The sequence below is a fragment of the Cetorhinus maximus genome, chromosome 1, assembly GCF_964194155.1.
Source record: "Cetorhinus maximus chromosome 1, sCetMax3.hap1.1, whole genome shotgun sequence".
Taxonomy (NCBI): Eukaryota; Metazoa; Chordata; class Chondrichthyes; order Lamniformes; family Cetorhinidae; genus Cetorhinus; species Cetorhinus maximus.
In genome coordinates this window covers 27,717,818-27,732,068 of record NC_135879.1, presented here as the reverse complement: position 1 = coordinate 27,732,068, position 14,251 = coordinate 27,717,818, and the positions used below count along the sequence as shown (strand labels likewise).

At 45.3% G+C, this 14,251-nt stretch overlaps 1 protein-coding gene across 3 annotated transcripts in view; it reads left to right on the top strand.

Annotated features, from left to right (window-relative positions):
- The window catches only part of maml3 (mastermind-like transcriptional coactivator 3), a 475,154-nt gene that overhangs the window by 270,957 nt on the left and 189,946 nt on the right, over positions 1-14,251 (top strand). For all 3 annotated transcript variants that reach the window (XM_078538941.1, XM_078538931.1, XM_078538922.1), the window contains exon 2: positions 6,340-7,848. In XM_078538941.1, the coding sequence (XP_078395067.1) occupies positions 6,340-7,848 (1,509 nt within the window). The remainder of the gene's footprint in view (positions 1-6,339; positions 7,849-14,251) is intronic.

Sequence of the window (14,251 nt, the reverse complement as noted above, 5' to 3'; positions counted from 1 at the left end):
TACATCTACTGGCTCCCCATTTTCTATCCTACTAGTTACATCCTCAAAAAACTTCAATAAATTGGTCAAGCACAATTTCCCTTTTGTAAAATTATGATGACTCTGTTTGATCCTACCTGGACTTTTTAAGGGCACATTGTAAGTCTTCCTTAATAATAAATTCCAACATTTTCTCAATGACTGATGTCAGGCTAACTGGCCTGTAGTTTCCCTGTTTTCTCTCTCCCTTCTTTCTTGAATAGCAGTGTTACATTTGCTATCTTCCAATCTGCTGAAACTTTTCTCGAATCTAGGGAATTTTGGAAAATCGTGCGAGCACATCCACTACCTTCATACCTACCTCTTTTAGAACCCCAGGATGTAAACTATCAGGTTCTGGGGATTTGTTGGCTTTTAGCCCGTTACATTTCACTGATACTTTGTCTCTGCTGATCTTAATTATTTTAAATTCCTCACTCTTACTAACCTCTTGGTTACCCTCTATTTCTGGTATATAATTTGTGTCTTCTGCTTTGAAGACAGACACAAAATATTTCTTCAGTGTCGCTGCCATTTCCTCATTTCCTGTGATAATTTCTCCTGCCTCTGCCACTAAGGGACCAAGGTTTACTTTAGTTACTCTCCTTTTTATTTATTTGTAAAAATTCTTCCAATCCTTTTTACATTCCTGGCTAGTTTACTCTCATGTTCTATTTTTTCCCCTTTTCATCAACTTGCATGGGAGAAGTCACTGAGGCTTTGTATCGAAAGAGAGCTAAGTACATTTCATTTGTTCTTGCCGGAGAGAATCACGCAGAGTGAGCAACTGAGGATTGCAGGCTTCCCCATGGTATAGGGTGCAATTGACTGCACATACTTTGCAGATGCCTGATGTCAATTCTGAGATGCACCACAACTGGAAGGGATTCCACTCCCTCAGTGTCCAGCTGGAGTGCACTGGGTATGGTCACATCATGAATGCCAATGTTCAGTATACCGTCAGCAGTCAGGATGGCTCTATTCTGCTGTACCATCGGCCTTTGAGCCTCCATAAGAAACCAGAGGGTGGCTACTTGGTGACAAAGGCTGCTGGCACTGATCACCTGGCTGTTTACTCCGTCTTGCAATAAACACAACACATGGGCAGCATGTATATAATAAAAACCATGATGTCACACAAAATCTGATCGAGCAAACCTGTGTGGTGCTTAAACAATGCTTTCACTGATTGAACTGCCCTGCAGTACTTGCCAGAGCGCTCATCATGTTGCGTGGTGGTTTGCTGCATACTGCACCACCTTGCCTTCATGGGGGAAAATTCCATGTCACCAGGCACACAGTGAAACGTTGAGGTGGGGGGTGGAAGGAAGCAATTAAATCATCCCCTTTCTGGTGGGGCCTCCTTTGATCAACTCCTTGATTGCAGAGTCAGTAAATTCAGCCCCTGTGCCCTATTCAACACTTCCCTCTGGACCATCACCACATCCACTTGGCCATAATGCAAAAATAAAAGCCCTCACAAAGCAAACATTCCAAATCAACTTTATAAATCAAGTCCAATATTCTAGATAAAAGTCAACTAATCACCCTTATGCATTTCCTCAGTTGCTATTTTCCATTTACCTTTTCCTGTCCAGGTGCTCCTGCCCAGTTCTACCCCAGTGGTTGTAGCATGGCTGCTGAATTTCAGTGGGGCAGACTGCCGATGGCCTTGCACATTGAGCTAAAGCAGTCTGACCCTAAGCAGCCTGACTTTGGACTGCACCATCTCAGCATCAGATTGGGCTTGATGGCTGACAGGCAACAGCAAGGGCACTGGCAGAATGGCCATATTGCCCTCATCCTGAGAGAGGACAGCAGGTTTGTGCTCCACAGAGCCATGCCACTCACCCAGGGCGATGCCTCAGCAATCCTAGCAGTATGTTAAGGACAGAGTACTGGACTGCTGGGGAGACTCTGCAAGCCACTTTGCATACTGGCATCCGAGCTATGATGGAAGCCGTCTGAGCTTGCATGGCAGCAAGCTAACACTGCATGGCTTCAGTCTGAACTTCCACAGCAGCACCCAAACAACAGGTAGCTTCTGGTTTTGATGTAATGGAAGCAGAGACTTTAGCCATTAGGCACTGCTTGCCGGTTGGCCTGCCAGTGTTCTCATGGTGCTGGTTACCACTTCCACACTGGAGAGGGTGAGCTTCTAGCCCTGTGCGGAGGCCTATGTCAAGTTGATGTCCTCCATGCTCCTTGATATTGATCACAAGCTTTCTGTCAGGCCTGCCAGTGCACCAAAAGCATTTCATTGTGCATACCTATCAGCATTCTTCTGTAGCCCATCCCATTGGACTCTGCAGCAGAGCCTGTGTGTGACCTCGCCCTCCGATGAGCTGGCACCTATCTATCCTTGCCCCCTGACCCAGATCAGGGATGAAGGGGAAATAGGATCTGAGAAAGAGGATTAGATGTGAGCACACCATCATCTTCAGTGGTTTCAGTCCCATTACTAGCTGGGGCCTCAGTTATGACTATTCCAATCATGGAGAGCACTGTCTCCTCCTTCGGGGTAAGGACATGCAGTCATCCCTGACCACGCCCATCAGGTGTCGCTGCCTCCTGTTACATGTCAACTCCACCTGCAAGAGAGAGGTAAGCATGCTGTCTGTTTGGTGATGTGCTGGCAGGGTGTACAAACTGTGAGCTGTGGGTGTGAGGCTTTCAGAATTGTGGTCTACTCTGCATTGGGGAGACCAAACGCAGATTGGGTGACCACTTTGTGGACCACTTTGTGGAACACCTCCACTCAGTTGCCATTTCATTGCTATACCCTGCTTGCCATTTCAATTCACCACCTTGCTCTCGTGCTCACATTTCTGTCTTCGACCTGCTACAATGTTCCAGTGAAGCTCAACACAAGCTGGAGGAACAGCACCTCATCTTCTGCTTAAGCACTTCACAACATTCTGGACTCAACATTGAGTTCAACAACTTCAGACCATGAACTCTGTCCTCCATTTTGATTTTCTTTTTGCCAAGTGCCAGTCTATCTTGTTTTTGCTTTCAGACTGAGCTGACCTTTATTCTGCTATTAACAGCTGCTCTGGACCAATGCTTTGTTTCTTCACTGCAACCATTACTATTTCATTTGTCTTTTGTTCCATGACATCTTTGGTATTTAATCACTTCTGGCCTCTAACCCATCCTTGACCTCTTTTGTTCCACTTGCCCTTCCCCACTTTTTTGACAGCATGATACCTATCACATTTCTACTTCTCTTTTTCAGTTCTGAAGAAGAGTCATATTGGACTCAAAATGCTAACTCTGTTTCTCTCTCCATAGATGCTGCCTTAAATTTTCCAACACTTTCTGATTTTATGTCTCCAGCATCCTGCAGTATTTTGCTTTTATTTCAGAATTACTAAGTGTGTGAGGGTGAGGTAAAGCTATGAATGTTAGCCATGAAGCTTATGAGTTGTGATTGATGGAGATGGTTGGCAGATAAGTGAAAGGGGAGACCTGTCTGAGGCTGATGGTTCAATTGTAAGGATGTCATAGCATTTGGGGCTGAATTCATTCAGCTTGACCACACGTGTGAGGTCATTAAATGTCTTGTTGCACTGCATCCAGGTCCTTGGGGCCAAGCTGTTTGCATTAACCACTCCTTTTGCCTTCTGAGAGTTTGTTTGGAGGGGCTCCTGGCTCCCTGTGGCCAGAGGACATCCTTCCTTCTCTCTACCTCCTGCACCAAGAGTCCAGTGGAGCGTCTGAGAATCTTGGAACAAGCTCTTTACCCTGTTGCGCCCTTACTCACTCATCTTACGAGTCACATGCTCTTCCCCGAACATTTCAAGCACTTGCTCCAGCCAAAGTGCATCTCCCCATTAAGAGGTTTGGGCTGGCTTTAAGTAGTGCAGACTAAGTGATGCTAGCCTTGCTCGAACTCGGGCCCCCTGAGCTGACGCTACTATAATTTAAATCATAGGCAGCACAAAGTATGTGCAGATGATTCCCACCTTGTTTTTGGGGACTATTGAATTTTGCCTCCTTGATGTTGTAGCAAGTAATTAATATTTGCATACAGAAAACTATCCAGTGCAACCTTCTTTGTTCATGTAACTTCATGAAGAAAAAAAATAAACATTCAGGATCTATTTCCCTCCATTCACAAATTCTAGCAAAAAGCATTAGACCTGAGTATCAAACAAGTAACGCCATACAGTCAACTTTATACTTTTTTGCCAAAACAACCAAATGGCAGAATTTGAGAGCTGTGTGAACCCAGGAGAGACGAGTTAAAAGTGAAGTGGACGGGCAGGGATGCGGTGGAGAAATTAAAAATATGCTACTTTAATAAAAGCTGTGAAACCAAATAGTGAATGGAATTTCACATTTAGTTGGGAATCTTAAGAATATAGAATTTACATTTGGCTGAGATGAATATTTTGGATTAATTTACTGTAGCTGTTTCCACATAATGTCCCTGTTTAGAATGAATTCTGGTATTAAAACGACACTCCATGGAGAAATGTTCTGTTCTACTACTCAGAATCTGGTGGAACCACAGTCAAAATGGCAAGAAAATGGGACAGTAATGCCTGTTGAAGGCTCACTACCCTGACAGGGTTTTCCCTCCTCCCACCCCTTCTGAGACAAATGCTACCTTCTCCTTCCTTACCAGCAATGTGCAAATGGTGATATTAGCAGAAGGCGAGGGTGGTGAGGGGTCGGGGCATGTGTGTGGGTAAAGGGCCCAAGCCCCTGGTGGATTTGCCGCCTTTCCACCCAGGTTAGTGCTACCTCTCGGAGCTGCCATTGTGACAGTGGGCCTCAGGAGGTGTTGGTTACAGTTCTGATGTGCCACGTGAAGGATAGTGCCTGGTAGCAGCCACCTCTACCCCCCACCTAGTCAGCCACAAATTCTTAGGGCAGAATTTTCTGCCTACCGGGCGGGCGGGCCCGACCCAATCTCCGGCGGGTGGGGAGCCTATCCCGGCGGAGAAGTGGGCCCCGCCGCCATTTTAAGTGGGCCCCGCCGCCATTTTAAGTGGGCGGGCCAATTAAGGCCCGCCCAGCGTGACATCCACCAGGAAGTGCTATGCGCTTCCTATGCGGGCAGGGTGGGGAGGATTCCCGAAATGCGAGAGTGAGCTCTTTCGCGCATGCGCACGAAAGAACGCACATCTCCCTGAGGCTAAATGCTGCCTCAGCGAGATCGCTGACAGTTGTGAAAACATTAAAAATAGAGAAAAAAAAAATCCTTAACATGTCCCCCTCATGTGACAATGTCACATGAGATGGGACATGTTCATAAATTTCACTAAAACTTTATTAAACTTTTTTAAAATCCCTACATGAAACCTGTTCCCGCCGGTGGATGAGATTTCATGTTTTTTCTATTCCCCACTAGGGCTCCTGGCCTGCCCGCCAACCTTAAGGTTGGACGGGCAGGTCCTTTACTTGTTTTAATGATCCTGTCAATGGCCTCAATTGGCCATTGACAGGTCGGCGGGCCCGCAGCTGATTTTGCAGCGCCCCCGCCTTCCTGAAAATTTAAATGGGGCGGGATGACATCGGGGGCGGGTCCCACCCCCTGCTCACCAATGGCAAAATTCAGCCCTTAGAGAATAACATTAACCTAATTCGCCAAGCAGGAAACCCGTGGGGTCAACACCATCCAGTATTACCTTCCAAATTAGAACAGATGTAAAACCAGCCTTGCATCTAATCCCATCTATGTCCCACACCCTTAGTTTTTGAATACCCTAATCTCAGCTGTGGCCTTCAGTGTGGCATCACTACTGATCTACAGGGGAACAGGAGTTGACCATTTAGCCCCTTGAGCCTGCTCCACCATTCAATGAGATCAAGGCTAATCTGCAAACTAATGCCATATACCCACCCTTAGTCTTCTTCTCCACTTTGAGTTCTGTCACTAGATCTTCTGGTGACGTCCCTGTTATAGCATGGCTAGCTTCATCTTCGTTTGCACTGGCATCTTGCTTACGAGCCAGAATCTACCAGTTGTCCACCATGCATACTCAATGAACCAGTCCTGGGAAACAGCTCAGCTGAGCCAGGTATCAAGGGGGTGGCAGAAGGCCAGAATTCAACCTTGAAGAGGGGGATAAAACCCTCTCTGCCCCATCTATTACAAAGTGGCCCTGGTTGAATATTCACTTGAGTTAGGCCAAACGACTTAAAGTCTCAATAAGATTAAAATGTTTTCCTGTTTCTCAGAATTTTACGGTAATGAGTTCAACTATATTTTGCTGATCATAAACTTGTAAGATAGAGAAATATGTTTTTGTTCTTAATGAGTCAAGAAGACAGCCTTAATAATTAAGTTTCTTTATGTTCCTCTTAAAGCTTCAAGAAACCGTAAAGAGGAAGCTTGAAGGCGCACGTTCACCACTAAATGGAGACCTGCAAAATGGGGTTTCTGACAGCAGCTTCTCTCCAAGTAGCAAGCGAGTCCGAAAAGAGGGACCTGGGTTAGACCAGAGCAACACCCTGTCTAATAAGATCCCCATGCCTTCAGTCTCTCCTCTGCATCAAGTTGACATAAAGTCCTCGCTCCCAATACCAACCAGTGGAAATAATTCAACAGGCTTTGATGACATAAACAAAGAGGGCAGGCATCCAAGAGTGAATCTGCAGGCCAATGGCACCAGAGACGATGATGACTTCAACTTAATATTAACCAAGGAACTTAAACAAGAGCCAATTGATGATCCAAGTTGTATGGACTCATCAGACACTTCCCTTCTCCATCAGAATAAACTGTTTTCAGATATCAATCTTAATGAGCAAGAGTGGCAGGAGTTAATTGATGAGCTAACAAGCACAGTTCCGGAAGATGATATGCACGATCTATTTAATGAAGATTTTGATGAAAAGAAGGAGATGGAGGTTATTAGACCCACGTCACAGACCCCAGTCCCACCAGATAACACAAATATAAAGAGTGAGATGTGCCAGTCTCCTTTTAATCAGATGTCAATGGGATCTCCACAGGTTCGACCGTCTTCATCAGGCCCTCCATTTTCTAATGTCTCTACAGTCTCCAGTGTGTCCTCTGTGTCAAGTATTTCCTCACTTTCTGCTCCTGCCACTTCACCAGTAACTTCTGCAAGCCAACCCCAGCAGCAAACTCCAAATCAAAGTCAAGCACATGCAAGGTCTGGAAATGGCTTTTTGATGACTACATCCTCTGGGTCAGGCTCAGGACAGGGTCCAGGGCCAGGGCCAGGATCTGGGCCAGGAACTCTACCATCAACTGGTTCTGATCTTTCTCGTGCTGAACAGTTAAAACAAATGGCAGCTCAGCAGCAACAAAGAGCTATGCTGTTACAACAAAAGCAGCAGCACACACAGCCGCACCAGCAGAATCAGACACCTAGCTGGTCACCTGCAGCTCCACCACACAGTCCCTTTGGAGGCCCCTTTAATCCAGACAAACCAAATAGCCCGATGATGTACCCACAGGCCTTTAATAACCAAAAGCCTATGGTGCCTACTATGACAAACAACCCTCAGAAGGCCATGAATAACTACCTCTCACAAAACCACATGAACATAATGAATCAACAGCCAAATACTATGGGGCAGACTTCTGTGAACAAACAGCCTATGCTTTCGTATGCTAACACTAAGCCACTGTCTCATTATAATATTGAGCCTGTGGGCCAGAGAATGACCCCGCCAATGGTTAATCAGAACAAAGCTCCCATGATGCCCTACTTGCCGCAACAGCAGCCACATGTTCAACCTCAGGCTTCTCATATTAGTGAGGAACAGAAGCGCTTGCTGTTAATGAAGCAGAAAGGACTACTACCCCAGACAATACCTTATGGAACACTGCCAAGCCATGGTCCGGTAAGTGAGAAGAGAAAATTGATTTTTTAATGTTGGCAATGTGGATGCTGTTTCAGCCTGACTATTTCCCTTATATCAGTTCTTTCAAATTTATATGGTGTAAATTTGTGCACACTTCTGATCATTTGACTATGTGCAATATTTTAGTTGGTCTTCTATTAAATGGTGTGTGTATTTTTTTTAAGATTCATTGATTCCACCATCAGGGGGTCCTGATGAAAACTGGCTCTCTGAGCCAGACTGAGTAATTCCTTGCTTCAGGCTTTACTTTGGAGGGCACTTTGTGTATTTTATGTTAAATAAGTAAATATGCTGAGAACAATTTGCCTTTACAAACTCTCAAAGACCAAGAGGTGTAACCAGGGAACAGTGTACGATTAAAGGTCTGCAGCAAAACGTAGATCTCACAGTTTGAAGTCTGATCTACTCACTTGTGTCCATGTCTTGCTATTTCTCTCTGGCAGTAGCTGACTATTTTATCCCGCTTGTACTGTAGTGGGAATTCTGTGATGTTGGTTCCATTGGGTGGTGGGCAGTCGATTTACACCAACATACTGGTGGTCTTAGCTATGTAAGGTACGATTCTGCAGCTAATAAAGACATTAAGTATTATTGCAGCCAGCAGTAAGGAATTGGTCATATTGTAGTTTTTTTCTGCTGCTATATTACAGAGCTGTTAATTATGCAAAACAAGGGGCAGAAATTTCCACTCGGCGTGCGAATGTATGACCGACGCGCTCGAGCCTGAAATAGTGCGCGATGACGTTGGGTGAGCATCCCGACGTCATCGCTCACGCGCGCAATATTTCAGTCGGCAGGCACGCGCAAGAGTTGGCAGCGTGCCCACCAACAACTAAGAGGCCTATTCAGGCCATTAATTTATTAATTAAGTGCCATTTTTCGCTGCCCGTCCAACGTTACGGTTGGCGGGCGGGCGAATCGGCCAGGCGGCCTTTGCATTTTTGAGGAAACCTCACCCACGGGCAGGAAGAGGTTTCCGTCATTAATTTTAAAAAAATGTTTTGACATAATTTTCATAATGTATATGTGCATGCGAGTGAGTCCTATGTGGGGATATTTTTCTCAGAATTTCGAAATCCTTATTTTTAATTTAAAAATTTTTCAACTCCCTGAGGCAACCCTCTGCCTTCAGGGAGCTTTCATTGCACACTCCCCTGCTCTTGCACAGACTTCAGCATTCGCCCTCCTCCTGCCCCCACCCCGCCAGCGCTGAGCCTTTCAGGGCGCTTTTCACGCTAACTGGCTGTTAACTGGCATGAAATCGCAGTCAGGGGCCAATCGTGGGTGGCGGACCGTTTCCCGGCTGCTCCTGGGCCCACTGACCACGCCCGCCCAATGACCCAAAAATCCTGCCCATGGAATAAGTGAAAGGCATTCAGCACACTATATATTGCGGACTTACAACCTTGGTTGTTAAACCAGGGATATTGCAATGGTGCAAATAATGTGCACCGGATTTCACCATTGTGCTACCTGTGTTAACCCTTTTATAACAAGAGTCTTTGATAGTGGTGATCAGGAAACTATAAGAAGCTTTTAGACTTGAACAAATAAAGTTATGTTTACGGAACCAAGCATGGCACAGAAGGAGGCCATTTGACCCTTTTGTGTCCATGTACTGGCTCTTCGCTAGAATGCTTCAAGATGAATCCCATTGCCCCACTCTCTCCCCATAGCCCTGTGCCTTTACCTGCTGAAAATATTTATCCTTTAAAAGATGCATTGGTCTTTACACTTCAGTCACTGTCTGAAGATAGTAAATAAATGTATATGGGATTCCGGATGTACAGATGAAATGCATGAAAAATGACTTACAGAGGCAAACACTCAGCGAATATGATGCGTGCCCTTTTGTGAGATTGTTAGTTGAGTGTGTTCCAGTCACCTCAAGATTAACACACAAACCCCTGACTAAAAGGAAAATCAAGAGAAATGAAATTTATACAAATATTTCAGTTTGCTTTTCTCACAACTAGCTGTAGTCTTGTCCAGTGTCCACAGTTACACTGCTTTTCGGGTATAACTTGAGTGCACACAGGTGAATATTTGAGTGGAGATACCTCGCGCAGGTATCCTAATTTTATTCCAATTGCGATCTCCTGTCTGTACTTTCACCAAGCACCAGAAATACCTTCCCCAAAGGTATATAGGTGTTAGTCAAATCAAGGGGGAATAATGGAATGACATTTTTCTTCATTATCATAGTAGCAACATAGAGAATGTCAGTGTCCAGCATTGCTGGGGCCAAATCAAACCATTTAAAAATTAAAAGACCCCAAGGAGTCGAATTGATTGCAGTGGGGAGGTGGGGGCAGGCCATTGATTTACACCAATATACTAACATTAATGCGAGATGTTGCAGAGACCGACTGCATTTTCCTGGCCCATAAGAAGTTGTCAGTTTTAAGCAATTAGAGGAAACAGAGTTTTCAGCAGCATAGATTTTCCACCCTTCTCCCCACGGCTCTCCGGTGCAGGTGGATGGGAACCTGGCAGGAATCCAGCCCAAAAATGTTAAATTTGGTTGATCCCAACATATTCACCAGAATCACCAGTGTTTTTGAATAATGGACATCTTCCATCAGTACCTGAACCAATACCCTATACTCAAGCCTGTATGAGTTTCATGGGCTACATTTGTTTCCTAGAATATCTGAAGTTCGTGGTATTTGTGGAACCCTATTTATATATCAATGGTTCCTAAAATATTTGTAATATGGATTTCACGGATTCCCCCTGACGTCATGAACCCTGCACACACTTTGAGGTTGAAATGCCTGTAGGTCTACTTTAAGACCTGAACTAGGCATTACACATGCAGTGTGCACGCTAACTGGGAGGCCCTAGGCCAGATTGGAATTGGGACTAGGGTGTCATTGCTATTTGGACAATCTGCAAGCGCTTGTTGCACCTCTGTTGGCAGCGCACACATTTTAATTAAATTGAATATTAGGCCAATGTGGACATTGCTAGCATTGCCAGTGTTTATTGCCCATCCCCAATTTCCTTAGAGAAGGCATTGATGAACTGTCTCCTTGAAACACTGCAGTCCGTGTAGTGTAGTGTAGTTAGACCCGCAGTCCGTGTAGTGTAGTGTAGTTAGACCCGCAGTGCTGTTACGGAGGGAGTTCTAGGATTTTGACCTGGGAACAGTGAAGGAATGGTGATATAGTTCCACTTCAGAATAGTGTGCAACTTGGAGGGGAACTTGTAGATGGTGGTGTTCCCATGCATTTGTTGCCTTTGTCCTTCTAAGTGGTAGAGGTTGTGGGTTTGGAAGGTGCTGTTGAAAGAGGCCTATCAAGTGGCTGTAGTGCATCTTATGTATGGCACACATTGCTGCCAATGTGCGGCAGTGGTGGAGGGAGTAAATGCTTAAGGTGGTGGACGGGGTGCTGATCAAGCGGGTTGCTTTGTCCTGGATGTCAAGCTTCTTGAGTGTTGTCAGAGTTCTACCCATCCAGGTGAGGAGCATTTCATACACTTTTGACTTCTGCCTTGCAGATGGGGGGCAGGCTTTGGGGAGTCAGGAGGTGAGTTGCATACTGCAGAATTCCCAGCCTCTGACCGGCTCTTGTAGCCACAGTATTTACATGGCTGGTCCAGTTAAGTCTCTGGTCAATGGTAACTCCCCAGAATGTTGATGGTAGGGATTCAGTGGTAGTAATGCCATTGAATGTCAAGGGGAGATGGTTAGATTCTCTCTTGTTGGAGATGATCATTGGCTGATATTTGTGTGACCGACCAAATCTTACTTCCACTTATGAGCCCAAACCTGAATGTTGTCCAGATCTTGCTGCATGTGGGGCACGGACCACTTCATTACGATGAATGAGCTGAAAATGTTTGGGCCTAGGATACTACCCTAAGGAACTCCAGCAGTGATGTCCTGGGACTGAGGTGATTGGCCTCCAACAACAACAGCCAGCTTCCTTTGCGTTAAGTATGACTCCAGCCTCTCATAAGGGCATGGAGCGATTGGAATACTGTGGCATTAGAGGAGCACTCCTGGCTCCACAACAGTGAATTTTTAAAACATCCTTAAAGAAAATTTTACCCTCCGCTGAATATTTCTGAATGTTCATCCCAATCCACTTTCAGCAAGGGGACCTAAAACAGTCATTACATCTTTCACCTATATACCTAGTGAAATCAACCCAGCAGCAGCTCGGAGGATTTTTAGACATATGTTGCCTATGGAACCTAGTTCCCAAAATTAAAATTGCACCTCAACGAGGTCCAATTCCTACCTATAAATCCTTGATAGCTTGCCAAAACATTGTTTAGGTTACATTATTTTTTGCAATAACTGCTTATAGAAATCTCAATTCTAATACCTGTAGTCATACCCTATGTCTCCCAACCGCCCGCTCCACCCTGCTTTCTGGTGACTGAGCCTAAATCAGAATGTCCTGTTTGAGCCTTAGAAGCCTTGTGCTTTTGAACACAGTCCATCACCAAGTCGGTAGACTTTCACCTCCATAACATCACCCATGTGAACTTTTCCGTCGGCGAGTTGGGGTCTGGGCCCGTTCGCTGATGCGAAAATGACGCGGGATGACTTCGGGAGGAACCCCCAACGTCATCCCGCCCCATTTAAATATTCAGGAAGGCAGGCAGACAGCGAAATCAGCTGTTGGCCCGCCGACCTGTCAATGGCCAATTGAGGCCATTGACAGGATAATTAACCCAATTAAAGGACCTGCCTGTCCAACCTTCAGGCTGGTGGGCATGCCAGGAGCCCCAGTGGGTTTCTGAAAAAACATGAAACCTCATCCACTGGTGGAATGAGGTTTCATGATTGTTTTTAAAAACTTTAATAAACTTTATGTAATATTTATTAACATGTCCCATCTCGTGTGACAGCGCTTAATCTCAGGGAGCAGTGCACACTTCCGTGCGCATGCGGCCTTAATTGGCCCGCCCACTCAAAATGGCGGCGGCGGGGCCCATTTCGGCGGCGGAGTTTGGCTGCCTGCCCATCGAAGGCTAAATTCTGTCCCCTGTCTCTGTTCATGTGCTGCTGAATACCTTTGTTACCCCTAAACCTGACTATTCAAATATCCTTCTTACCAACCTCATTCTTCCACCTTTCACAAACATGAACTCATCCAAAACTTTGCTGCTTGTATCCTAACTCACATCAACTCCTGCTCATCCATCACCCCCATACTCACTGGCTTACAGGTCCCGGTCCAGTAACACCTTGATTTTAAAATTATCATTCTTGTTTGAAATCCCTCGGCCTCTCCATCCCTACAAACATCCGAGACCTTTTTGCTCCTTCAGTTCAGACCTCTTGCGCATCTCTGATCTTAAACGCTCCACTATTGGTGGCTTTGCTTTCAGCTTCCTGGGTCCTATGCATTGGAATTCCCTGCCTCAACATCTCCACCTCACTCTCCTCCTTGAAATCGCTCCTTAAAATCTACCTCATTGACTCACCTTTCCTAATACCTCCTTTCATGGCTCTGTGTTAAATTTTGTGATATCACTCCTATGGAGCACCTTGGGATATTTTACAATGTCAAAAATGCTATATAGATGCAGGGTATTGTTAACGTCTGCCATGGTATCCTATACTGTTGTCTGCAGTAATATCCTATGTCATCCATTGATGCTCTATCCCAAAGCGGGTCCTTGGTCATTATCTGCTGATGCTTCACCCGGAGCTGTTTTCTTGGCAGTTTGTGTCAATGGTGGTTTGTCATTGCCTTCCACTCTCAGGGTCAGGGCGAGGAGGCATGTCCCAAGTCTACCTCATCCAGAATGGGAATTGAATCCGTGCTTTAGCGTTATTCTGAACCATGCAATAGCCATCTAGCCAACTGAACTAACCAGCTCCCACCTTACACTGTAGCAATGCCCCACATTAACAGCTGTGGTGATATCCTGTGTTAACTGTTGTAGTAATAACCAAACTAACGCCTGCAGTAAAAGTCTGTGTTTCTGCCTGAAGCATAGACCAATTTCTTTTTGAAAGTTATATTTGAATCTGCCTTCACCACCCGTGCAGGCAGCTTATTCCAGATCACAACTCGTTGCCTGATTTTTAAAAAAAATCCTCATCTTCCCTCCAGCTCTTTTGCCAATTACCTTAAATCGGTAACCTCTGGTTACCAGCTCCTTTTTTTGTAAGCTGCCCCTCCATCTGAACAAAACTACAAGGACTGGTAAAAGCAACCAGTTCCATGATGTGCTTGGCGCACCTTGGAAGAACAGACGTAGATATCCTGTACTGTAACAGATATCTGGAAGGAGCTAAAAACAGGAAATAATCCAGGAGTCCAGCAGGATCATGAGCCACCAGAGTGACATCATCATCTCAACTTTAGATTGAATTTCTGTCTAGTAACTTCCATTCTAAGAACTATATCTAGTT